This window comes from Hyperoodon ampullatus (assembly GCF_949752795.1).
Source record: "Hyperoodon ampullatus genome assembly, chromosome: 10".
Lineage (NCBI taxonomy): Eukaryota > Metazoa > Chordata > Mammalia > Artiodactyla > Ziphiidae > Hyperoodon > Hyperoodon ampullatus.
The window spans coordinates 64,675,456-64,688,837 of record NC_136923.1 but is presented as its reverse complement, the minus strand read 5'-3'; the positions used below and the strand labels follow the sequence as shown (position 1 = coordinate 64,688,837).

Below are 13,382 nucleotides of genomic sequence, written 5' to 3'. Positions count from 1 at the left end.
AATCTTGTTACCGACTTAGCATATGGTCTAGACTAGAGAGACATCTCTTAATTTAGGTTAGTTCAAGAAGTAAATGTATTCCCAATTTCTTTAACAATGGAAAAGTGCCCAGGTCCCAAATCTATACTAATTGGTTCTTCTTACGCAGTTGTCTACCATGCAACTATTTCTTTTAAGGCGCTTAGTAAACCATATTAAAGTATGCATACTTGTCATTTTTTTTCTACTATAAGCTATATGAGAAAATATAGTAGTTTTTGTTAAACATTCATTGAATGAATTAATTTAGTTTGCACCTGGGTAGGTCTCTTAAATTTCCAATTTTATTCTACACGATTTTAAAGTACATTTTTGCTCATAGGATTGTAAAAACAAGGGAGCCTCGTATATGCAATTAAGATGATGATAAGCATCTTCCTTTAGGGTACAATAAGCTTCATCAATTCTAATTCCATGGAAAAGATATAAAAGGCCTTCTGCTACAAGGAAAGTAAGTTGGTTTTAGACTTGGTACCTTTTAATGGTTAAAGAATACAATCACAATGGCTGCCATACCGAGTACTTTAGGATGTCAGACACTGAGCTAAATGCTTTACTATCCTCACAACTCTGTGAAAATTTTGATGCTCCAAAATGTCAACTAAATTTCCCAAAGCTGCAGGGCTAGTGAGTTGCTGAAATGGACCTTAAGTGGTATCTGATTATCCCCTAGCTTTTCCCTGCTCACCATGCAACAGTGACATCAATCAGCTAAAGTGAAATATTGAGCAAGAGGTGATGTTTTGGATAATTTTTTATTACTTGCTAGAATATATTTAAATATTCATTAAATTAGAGCTGCAAAAGTTTTTTTTTTTTTTTTTTTTTTATGAGGAACAGTTAAAAGGAATTGGAAATAGCTTAGTTCTGACAAGACTTGAGTTAGTGAGGATTTACAAAGCACCCCAATTTTTTGAGTTATTGAAAGAGAGGTGGTGAATTACAGTAGAGGAGGTGCTGGCTGGGAATCAGGAGCACACTTCTGATATACTTGATTAAACGAAGAAAAAGTGTGGAGGCTTTGCCATTAAGCCTTCAGGAACAGGTTTGAAACTGGCCGTAATGACTTGCCAAAACTTCCTTCCTTCTGTGTGAGAGGAACAGACATTTAACCCTCCAGAGATCTTGGGATTAAAAACACCAAGTAAATTTCCTCAATTCTTGAATTTTGAAAACAATCATATGAAAATAATCTGCTGATAAATATACCTAGACCTTTAAAGAAGCTGTAATTTTACATATTGGACGGCCCTTTGGCTTACAGCATACATTTCCCCCTTTTCTTCAGATCTGAATGCTACTCAGACCTGAATCTCCAACTAGAGAATCAAAATGAGATTTATTTAGCTGAGAATATCTCCAATCTTACAAATGGTTTTGTATTAATGACTGAAAATCAAGCAGATCTCTTGTAGTCACAGAATTTATTCTACCAAATAGCTGGTCAGATTAACAAAGTATAGCAGTTTTGGGGTTCTGCCTGAATTGTTTTTTGGGAGGTTAATTTTATCATTATTAAAATACAGTACTCGCCCATGAAATTTTTGAAATCCAATCCAGTTAGATAGTCCAGGCATCACAAAAAGTTTACAAGCCCTTTTAGAGTATCCTCTCTTTGGAAGCAGTTTACTTTCTAACTCTACTTAGAGTGTAACTAATTCATTCTATTTTCAGATTTTTAGAACTTAATCCTATTTCCAAAGAGAGCAGGTTCTAATCAGTCTGCTGATTCAATATATCTGACTTAATAGTGTTTGCAATTCCATGAGAGATGCTCCTTTTGGATGGGGAACACTTATTACAGTGTGTGGTCATATATTCTCATAAAGACTTTGATTTACAATGCTTGCTCCTAGTTCTTGCCTCTTAATTATAATGTCATGCTGAGCTCAGAAACTATTTTCTTCTAAAAGTAGATTCACTATGTCTCTTTTCAAAAACTGGGCCCCAAAGTTGTGCTACAACCACTTTTAATGAGACTATTTCTAACCACTACTTAAGAATCTTTAAAAATAGGATTCAGGGCTTCCCTGGTGGCGCAGTGGTTGAGAGCCTGCTTGCCAATGTAGGGGATGCGGGTTCATGCCCTGGTCCGGGAAGATCCCACATGCCGCGGAGCGGCTGGGCCCGTGAGCCATGGCCGCTGAGCCTACGTGTCCGGAGCCTGTGCTCCACAACGGGAGAGGCCACAACAGTGAGAGGCCCGCGTACTGCAAAAAAAAAAAAAAAAAAAAAAAAAAGGATTCAAAGCGTGTTCCATTTATGCCTCACTTGGCTATCAGCCAGTCTGGTAGAAAATATATGTTTTTTAAATAAAATCTTTTATTGGAGAATATTTTAAGAGAACTTCAATCAAAATGAATAAATCTAAAGAAACATCAATACAATCCTGCTGGGCTAAGTTGTCAAAAAGCAATCTACTGCCAGGCTTCACATTAATGGAGAATTAATATATTTTCTTTTAATACATTTTTGTACTACAGAGGAAAAACCTACTTTTTATGACTGCTAGAAGGAGTGGATCAAGATGATATATTTGACAGAGAACTCCTTGTCAATAAAAAAAATCAATTCTAGTGAATTTCAAGGCTATTCAAACTCAAAATAATCCCCCTTCCAAATTTTAATGCAGTTCGAGTATTATCTCCATTTCAAAGTTTCAGCATTACTGACTGAATACTAGTTATCTTCCTTAATTTTCCAAGCATTCTGAGTAGATAGTTTTTTCATTCTTTGAGTAAATTTCAACACTTTAAGTAGCATAATAAAAGTTGTGTTTGCCTATAGTAATTTCCCACAAAGTAACCAAGATAATAATCCTATTTGATTTTGGCTGAAAAAATACTTGCTCATTATATTAACATGGATCACATACTCAGATCTTTGATGGTAAACACATTTAATTGAAATATGGGAAAATAAATTGTTACTTAAAATATTCAGAGTTTAAACTCCTTCTCTAGAGCATTTTACCGAGGCATATTAATATCATATTCTTTCTATGATTCATTTATTCATTTAACTCCATTTATTTGTCAGTCTGCCCTTTCAAGTCATCCTAAAGATCTTTACTGAAGACATATCATGTGTTCTATCCTGAGGCCACCAAGATAAATACCATAGTTTCCTAATTGTTATAGGACAAATGGTTCAGTAGAGAGGAGATACAGTTGAAGAGTAATGATGATACAATATGCTTAAGGCATGTATGGAATGATTCAGTGCCCAAGGAGGCAGGGACAGATTTTGCCTGGTGCAAATGCCAAAAAACATTATAGAGGAACTGGATTAGGATTTTTAGGATGAATACGAATTCTAAGTGAGCTGAGGATGGAGGAGGGATAATCTAGGCAAAGTTAGTAACGTGTGCTTGGAAGGTCAGCGCAAGTTCAAAGAACTCAAGTGATCCATTGTGGTTAAAGAGCAGCATGCAAGTGAGGAGTGGGTAGAAGGTGTTGTTGGAGAGCGAGGAAGAGCTAGACCAAGGTTCTCTCCTAACCTGTTAATCCTGGTCACTAATTAATTTTTTTCTTTTTCTTCTTTTTTTACTTTGCAAGTATTTTCTCCCAGTCTATGACTTTTTTTTTTTTTTTTTTTTGGAGTATAATTGCTTTACAATGTTGTGTTAGCTTCTGCTCTACAATGAACTGAATCAGCTATATGTATACCTATATCCCCTCCCTCTGGGTCATTAATTTCAGACTTTTTTCTTCTCTATAATGATCGTCATAGTTAGAAGACTTGTGTAGTGTAAAGCCTAAAATTAAAGCCCAATACTACCTGCTTGGCACCTGGTAGAATTGGGAGGGCCTCAGCTGGTCTAATTGCAAGCTCACCTCCCCACTCTGCTCCCCCAGATAAGGTCCCCTAGCCCTCCCTATCAAACCGACAAGATGCAGTGTCTACTTATTCAAACAAGCCGACCACACCTTTCTAAGGAAGCAGGGATGCCTCACTCTCTTGATCCTACAAAACCTGCCTTCCACAGCCCCTGTTGTTCACTGTACCCTGAGCACAGCTCTTATGTGGCCCTGATAGAATGCACAGTTTCTTCCCCTGGGCCGTAACCACCTCTGACTATTAAACTACTGTGGATTTCACCTGTCCAGTGTCAGGTGTCATGTATTTGGCCATCCCCATCACCACAGAGTGGAAAGCCCTTCCCCTCCCCCACCAACAGGGTAAATAGGAGGTGATTAGAACACCATGTCAAGGAAAAATTAATCTGTCTGAACACCAGCAAGGAGTTATCTTTACAACATTTTCTGTTCCCTGCTATCCATTACTCATGATTAATCAAAAATATAGAGGATGGAGGAGGAGAGGAAAAGAGATTTTTTTATGGTAGGAAAGAGACAGTCTCAAGGGTTTCTGTTAGGTTATCATAGCCAATGTTTTATTTAATGCAGAGAAATAGATTTTGAAAAAATGATTTTCAGACAGTATTTTCCTATGTGATTTATTGAAGTAAGGGGGATAGCTTAACATAATAAATGTTTATTTCCTCCCTACATCACAGTGGGGTAAAGCTCAACTTGGCCATTCAGCATGGCTCTCTGTTGGTGACTCAGCGATGTAGTCTACTTCCATTTTGCATCTTAGGTATATGCTAATAAAAACATTTTGTTGTATCGGGCAAAATAGAGATTAAGACACAAAGCACTATTAGGGATATAGAGGGTTACCTCATAATGACAAATCTTTAATTCATGAGGAAGGTATACTTCTTCTAATTATGAATGTAACTAATAAAATGGTTGCAAACTACATTGAGAAAAATTGCTCAGATCACAGGGAGAAATTAACAGACTCACTACAATTCTGTGAGATTTTATGGTGACTCAATTAATTGATTACTTTCAATTATTAATAGAATAAGCATACAAAAGAAAGTGGTAAAACTAAGATGATTTAAAAAAAAAGAAAAATCTTGATCTGATAGATACATACACACACACACACACACACACACACACACACAGAGCTCTGTAGCCAACAATTAGAGAATAAATGTTTTCTTTAGCATAAATGGAATATTTACAATTCTCTAATTGTAAATGGAATATTTACAATTAGAGAATAGATGATTTCTTTAACATAAATGGAATATTTACAAAAAACTAATCATGTCTTATACCATAAATCTCACACTACATAAGAAATGGCTATTTTGAGAAGTTCTATGGTTATAACTAAATAGGTAATTTAAAAATTTGGGGAAAAAAACCCTTATATTTTAAAAAAATTAGCAAGAAAAACTACCTTAATGGAAATACCTAAAAATGTATTTAGAATTGAATGACAGTGACCATACAACATATCACAACTTGTAGAATGCAACAAAAGGGATTCTTTGAGGGAATATAAGATAAATCCAAAGAATGTAGAAGGAAATAAATAGAAAGATATGAACAGAAACTACTGAAATGGAATGTGAGTATGCCAAAGGAGATCAAAGTCAAAAGTTAGTCCAATTAAGAGATTAGAAATGGATAATTCTACATGGAATTTGATTAAGAAAAAAGCAGGTGGACACAAATAAATATTAGAAATGATGAAGGAGATGGACCAAGATGGCAACATAGGCAGCTTCTGAACTTCTCTCCTCCTAGGGACACTTTGAATATAAAGCTGCACATGGAGAAATTCCCTCTGAGAGAAATCCAGAAACCAGCTGACTGACTCCAGCATCTCAGATTAAAAAGAAAATACCCATACGAAACCTAGCAGGAATGGCTGAGATACATTCTTGCCACCAACCCCATCCCTGGCACAGTGTCAAACAATTCGGAGGGAAACCCCAGCTCCCAACTTTGCCCTGAGGTTTTAGGCTGCACATCTAATGTCACAGCTTTTAAGGCTCCCACCCAAGGGACAAGCCCGCAAAATACCAAGCTCCAAAAGCCAATGGGGCTTGTGCCCACAAGAACTACAAGACTCCTTATATTGGAGATACTAGTTCCACAGGAGAAAGTAGGCAGTTGTGGGCAATGCCTCCAGGTCAGAGAATAGCTCAGACGTTTCAAAGATATTTCTTCTTGGAAACATGGAGACATACAGGGCTTTCTTTGAATTCAGACTTTACTACATGTATATTTGACTAAAACCCTCACATGAGAACTATTTCATTTATTATCACTAGGCACTAGACGAACCAGCCAAGACAGAGAGCATCTCCAAGGACAGCACATTAGATCCACCTCTGGAGGTAATGGCTTCAGATCACCCCTGCTTTTGAAATGCAATCCCGAAACTCATTGCTAACCCAGTACCTGGTTTCAATTCTTCCAGTTGTGTTTCCCTGAACAGCTCAGGCAGCAAACTGAAGAGCTCTGTGCTACCATTGATAAGGTCTTACAGGATTCCTTGTCTATGGTAATGCCTTAGACTAGACCGTGCAATTCAAACCTTTGCTTTGCTTCACTTCATTTCCCTCTGCTTGGCTAGGATGGATGCATCATAAGCTTGCCTTTTTTTTTTTTTTTTTCTAGCATTCTTCTGATTCTCCTTCAAGTTCCCTACAGAAGTTTTTGGGTTCTGACACAATCAAAGTATGTATGTATTTAATATAATTTACTGAACCATAAGAGTTATTATATTAATGATTTTTAAACTGCAGGTCAAGACCCAGTAGTGATTTGGGAAAATAGTGGATAGCAACTAGCATTGTGGTTTTTTGTTTGTTTGTTTGTTTATTTGTTGTTAGCAAACAACATATTAAAAATAGAATAATAAGAATGTAAACTATCAATCAGACTGTATTATTCCAAGCAGTGAGTAGGTATTGTTGACATTTATTTCAATTCATTTACATGTACAGGTATAGGCATGTGTATATAGGTTGCAGTAAAATCTATTTCTAACTGTAGGTCAAGTTCAAAACAGTTTGAAAGCCAAAGTATCAGACTGTGTTGTTATATGTTGGCATTTAGGATATAGAAATGTATGTAGAATTTGTGACTTATTCTCATCCCAAACCATAGCTTCAGTCCTTATGTAATTCAGAGCCCTTACACTTGTAGAAACTGAAAATGAGGTAGACTAAAGTAGTGTTAGTCTTAGAGCTTTAACACTGGTATTATTTCTGGAATTCTTTTCTTTTGGTTAACTGAATTTATTCTATTTTTTGTTGACTCAGAGGGACAGAATCCTGGATATTTTAGATCATTTGAGGACTACTAAAGCATTGTTATAATTGAATATTTAAGTACTCCCTTCTTATCATGTAGCCTTTTTCATTTGTTGGGATAAAATATTACATTTCTCCAAGTTATTTTTTTTTTGAATGCTTTGTACAGATCTACTTACCCAAATTTCAAAATGATTGTGGTTTTTCTTTTATTGATAATTGTTAGGTTTTTTTGGTCAGTCTTATTTTCTTTCTTGGAATTAGTATAAATAGTTTTTGCATATTCTTTTTCAAAATTGGACATTGTATGTATAAAGTAGATTTTATTGTATTTTACTTATTTAAAAATTTTTATTAGAGTTGATTTACAAAGTTGTGTTTAAAGTAGATTTTAAATGTACAAAATTGCCTATAACTAAAAGAGTATTTCTAATTTTCAATTGGAACATTATAGATGAATATCCTTTAATAATGATGTAGAAGCCAGGTAATCACTCATTGTCAGTATTATTATATTTTAGTAGAAAGAACCTGCAAATGGATAGTTATAGCTTCTCTATTTGTAACCTATTTTGTATATTCTTTAAATCTTTTAATCTAAAGATAGAAAATTTGATTTGCCAGAGACTATATAAATTTTAAAATGCATTTTTTTCTCATTTCATTTGCTGAACATGTAAAAATACCCTATATTACATTAAATGTAATAGGAATAGGACTTAAGTAACATGTGAGTAATAACCTGTATTATTGATTTATTTAACAAATATTTAACGCTTATAGTTTTAAAGATACATTATTCTAGGCCATTCAATTTAAGGCAATTATTTCATTTAACAAATATTTATTAGTGCTTACTATGGGCTTGGCACTGTGAGGTACTATGGTGATAAGTGTGAGCAAGGCAGAGTAATCGGAGAGGCATACTTTTTTTTTTTAATTGAAGTAGAGTTGATTTACAAGCTAGTGTTAGTTTCAGGTTACAGCACAGTGATTCAGTTATACAAATATACATATATGTATTCTTTTTCAGATTCTTTTCCCTTATAGGTTATTACAAAATATTGAGTATAGTTCCCTATCTTATAAAGTAGGGCCTTGCTGTTTATCTATTTTATATATAGGAGTATGTATATGTTAATCCCAGCCTCCTAATGTACCCCTCCCCACACCCCCTTTCCCCTTTGGTAACCATAAATTTGTTTTCTATGTCTGTGGGTCTTTTCTGTTTTGTAAATATGTTCATTTGTATCTTTGTTTTTTTTAGATTCCACATATAAAGTGATATCATACGGTATTTGTCTTTGTCTGACTTACATCAGTTAGTATGATAATCGCTAGGTCCATCCATGTTGCTGCAAATGGCATTATTTTATTATTTTTTATGGCTGAGTAATATTCCACTGTATATATGTACCACATCTTCTTTATCCATGCATCTGTCAAGAGACATTTAGGTTGCTTCCTTGTCTTGACTATTGTAAATAGTGCTACAATGAACATTGGGGTGCATGTATCTTTTCAAATTGGAGTTTTCTCTGGATATATGCCCAGGAGTGGGATTGCAGGATCATATGGTGGTTTTATTCTTAGTTTTTTAAGGAACCTCCATACTGTTCTCCATAGTGGTTGCACCAATTTACATTCCCACCAACAAGATAGGGGGGTTCCTTTTTCTCCACACTGAGAGGTGTACTTTGGATATAGCGATCTGAAAGTAGGATTCAAACTGAGACCATGAGGGAAAGAAGCCAGTCATAGAAAGATCAGGGAGAATAGCTTTCAGGAAGAGGAGTAAGCATGTGCAAATATCCTGGCAGGAAAGAGCTTAGTGTGCATGAAGAAGGCCAGTGTGGTTACAGTATGGTGAACAGTGTGAAATAAGGTGAGAAAGGGGTGTAGGGATGATGAGGATACTTACATGCCATGCCATGAAGTTTGGATTCCAGGGAAAATGGGAAGATATAAAAATATAGGGGGAATAATATGAAACCATTGAGAAAGCTGGCTGATGGCTGCTGTGATGAGGCTACCGAGGTCAGAGGAAACATGACAGTGGCCTGGTACAGAGGAGCTGCAGAGAAGCACTGGGTATAAAAGAGATATTGCAGCCTTGCTTTGGTTTGGATGTGTGCAGAGAAGGAGAGGAGAATCGTGGAAGAGCTCCTGCTCTTTGCCTTGACTGTAGACAAACGTGAAGGGGGCTCAGTGTGGTAGAGGGAAGAGGGTTATGTTTATTTGGATAAGATAAGTTCAAGATGTGTGTCAGCGAGGCCTTAAACCTGTGTGGCTGGAGCTGGTACGAGGGATCAAGGAATGACTGGTACGTCGCTGCTGTGGACACCCTGTACGGAGCTCACAGGAACAAAATGTTGTAGGTCCAATCAAGGAGAATGAAAGTCTATTGTGGTCAGAGTGGTGTGGTAACATGGAAGCTACAAGAGCACAGTGTTTAAGAGAGTGTGATCGTGGTGATTGTTGCCAAGAAAAACAGAACGAATAAGGCTAGAGAAGTGTTCATAAGATTTGACTTTGATTTTGAAACTATATTGCTATTGCTTATGTGTTTATTCTCATCATTTTGATTTTTCTAGCCTTTAGTAGCCTATACAGTCCTTGTGAACCTGAGGCTGTTCTTTTTAGTCTCATATGAAAATTGTGACCTTATATATTGATACATAACATATATGTAATTTTTAATTCATGTTTTCCTAGATGTATCTTTTATTACTTTTTCTATTATAATTGTTTTACTATTTTCTATTACTTTATTTTTTAATCTTTTTGTACACTCGTCTTATTTTCTTCAAGACAACATATTTCTGGATATCACTTTTATATTTGATCTGAAATTATGTTTATCTGGGACCTTAAGCCATTAGCAATTACTGTAATTCTTCTTATATTAGGATTAATATCTCCTATCTTATTTTATATTTGCTACTTGAAATGTTTTCTTTTTTGACTTTCCTACTTTCCTTTGGACATTTTGATATTTACGGGTTTGAAAATTTTACTTTGCATTTTTGTTACTTTTCATATTTACATCTAAATTATTAAAGACAATAATTATGCTTATTTTCCTATCAATTTTAAAGCTCACGTATATCTTTTTCTAAACTTAAGTACCACAGCATTTTTCACTTTCCTGTTGTTTTTAATCAAGATCTATCTATCTATCTATCTATCTATCTATACATATGTATGTAGACATAGTTTGTTAGTATTTTTTTTGACTTCTAGATCTGAATTTTAATGGTTTTATTTTTCTTGATTTCTTCTTTATTTAGACACTTATACTTTATTTAGATCCTTATTTCTTACACATTCATAGCTTTTTCCTGGATTTATTTTTCTTCTTTTTGACCTCTTGGTTGTATTCAGTAAAGTCTTTTTGTATTGATTCTATTGCCTGTGTTCCTGAGATTATCATTATTTTGCCCTTTCTTTTATTTATTTATAGTTAAATTTATTTATTTATTTTTTAATAGATCTTTATTGGAATATAATTGTTTCACAATAGTGTGTTAGTCTCTGTTGTACAACAAAGTGAATCAGCCATATGCATATATATATCCCCATATCCCCTCCTTCTTGAGCCTCCCTCCCACCTTCCCTATCCCATCCCTCTAGGTCATTGCAAAGCACAGAGCTGATTTCCCTGGGTTATGCTTCTGCTTCCCACTAGCTATCTATTTTACATTTGGTAATGTATATATGTCGATGCTACTCTCACTTTGCTCCAGCTTCCCCCTCCCCTGCCCTCCATGTCCTCAAGTCCATTCTCTTCTATGTCTAAGGCTTTTTTTTTTTTTTTTTTTTTTTTGTGGTACGCGGGCCTCTCACTGTTGTGGCCTCTCCCATTGCGGAGCACAGGCTCCGGATGCGCAGGCTCAGCGGCCATGGCTCACAGGCCTAGCCGCTCCACGGCATGTGGGATCTTCCCGCATCGGGGCATGAACCCATGTCTCATGCATCGGCAAGCGGACTCTCAACCACTGAGCCACCAGGGAAGCCCTATGTGTAAGGCTTTATTCCTGCCCTGCCACTAGGTTCATCAGTACCATTTTTTTAAATTTTAGATTCCATATATATGCTTTAGCATATGGTATTTGTTTTTCTATTTCTGACTTACTTTACTTTCTGTGACAGACTGTAGGTCCATCCATGTCACTACAAATAACTCAATTTCATTTCTTTTTATGGTGAGAAATATTCCATTGCATATACGTGCCACATGTTCTTTATCCATTCATCTGTGGATGGACATTTAGGTTGGTTCCATGTCCTGGCTATTATTAATAGTGCTGCAATGAACATTGTGGTACGTCTCTTTTATTTAATAAATTTTTAAAAAATTAATTAATTTAATTTATTTATTTTTGGCTGTATTGGGTCTTCATTGATACATGCGGGTTTTCTCTAGTGTGGTGAGTGGGGGCTACTCTTTGTTTCAGTTCGTGGGTTCCTTGTTGCAGTGACTTGTCTTGTTGCAGAGCATGGTCTCTAGGCAGGTGGGCATCCGTATTTGTGGCACATGAGGTCAGTAGTTGTGGCTCTCGAGCTCCAGAGTGCAGGCTCAGTAGTTGTGGTGCACGGGTTTAGTTGCTCTGCAGCATGGGGGATCTTCCCAGACCAGGGCTTGAAGCTGTGTCCCCTGCATTGGTAGGTGGATTCTTAACCACTGTGCCACCAGGGAAGCCCACATGTCTCTTTTAGAATTATGGTTTTCTCAGAGTATATTCCCAGTAGTGGGAATGTTGGGTCATATGGTAGTTCTATTTTTAGTTTTTTAAGGAACCTCTATACTGTTCTCCATAGTGGTTGTATCAATTTACATTCCCACCAACAGTGCAAGAGGGTTTCCTTTTCACCACACACTTTCTAGCATTACTGTTTCTAGAGTTTTTGATAATGGCCATCTGATGGGTGTGAGGTGATTGCTCATTGTAGTTTTGATTTGCCTTTCTCTAATAATTAGTGATGTTGAGCATCTTTCCATGTGCTTCCTGGCCAGCTGTATGTCTTCTTTGGTGAAATGTCTATTGAGGTCTTCTGCCCATTTTTTAATTGGATTGTTTGTTTTTCTGATATAGAGCTCCATGAGCTGTTCGCATATTTTGGAGATTAATCCTTTGTCCATTGATTCATTTGCAAATATTTTCTCCCATTCTGAGGGTTGTCTTTTCATCTGGTTCATGGTTTCCTTTGCTATGCAAAAGTTTTAAGCTTAATTAGGTCCCATGTGTTTATTTTTGTTTTTATTTACTGTTTTGTTTTCTATTTTGTTTTTATTAATCTAAGTGTTGGGTCCAAAAAGATCTTGCTGTTGTTTATGTCAAAGAGCGTTTTTCCTATCGTTTCCTATAAAAGTTTTATAGTGTCCAGTCTTACATTTAGGTCTTTAATCTATTTGGAGTTTATTTTTGTGTACGGTGTTAGGTAGTGTTCTAATTTCATTCTTTTACATGTAGCTGTCCAGTTTTCCTAGCACCACTTATTGAAGAGGCTGTCTTTTCTCCATTGTATGTTCTTGCCCCTTTGTCATAAATTAAATGACTGTATGCATGTGGGTTTATCTCTGGGCTTTCTATCCTTTACCATTGATCTATATTTCTGTTTTTGTGCCAGTACCATACTGTCTTGATTACTGTAGCTTTGTAATATGGTTTGAAGTTGGGGAGCAAGATTCCTTCAGCTCCATTTTTCTTTCTCAAGATTGTTTTTGCTATTTGTGGTCTTTTGTGTTTCCATATGAATTGCAACATTTTGTGTTCTAATTCTGTGAAGAATGCCATTGGTAGTTTGATAAGGATTGCACTGAATCTGTAGCTTGCTTTGGGTAGTATAGTCATTTTCACAATACTGATTCTTCCAATCAAAGAACATGGTATATTTCTCCAAATGTTTATGTCATCTTTGATTTCTTTCATCAGTGTTTTATAGTTTTCTGAGTACAAGTCTTTCGCCTTCTTAGGCAGGTTTATTCCTAGGTATTTTATTCTTTTTGTTTCAATGGTAAATGGGATTGTTTCCTTAATTTCTCTTTCTGATTTTTCATTGTTATTGTATAGGAAGGCCAGAGATTTCTGTGCATTAATTTTGTATTGTGCACCTTACCAAATTCATTGATTAGTTCTAGTGGTTTTCTGGTGGCATGTTTAGGATTTTCTATGTATAGTATCATGTCTTCTGCAGACAGTGAGAGTTTTAT

General features: G+C 35.8%; 1 protein-coding gene across 1 annotated transcript in view; it reads left to right on the top strand.

Annotated features, from left to right (window-relative positions):
- Positions 1 to 13,382, top strand: part of MLIP (muscular LMNA interacting protein) — a gene marked incomplete at both ends in the record, with an annotated part of 294,935 nt that overhangs the window by 157,231 nt on the left and 124,322 nt on the right. The window contains 3 exons of the mRNA XM_079712627.1: positions 6,182 to 6,247; positions 6,331 to 6,414; positions 6,531 to 6,590. Of these exons, the coding sequence (XP_079568753.1) occupies positions 6,182 to 6,247; positions 6,331 to 6,414; positions 6,531 to 6,590 (210 nt within the window). The remainder of the gene's footprint in view (positions 1 to 6,181; positions 6,248 to 6,330; positions 6,415 to 6,530; positions 6,591 to 13,382) is intronic.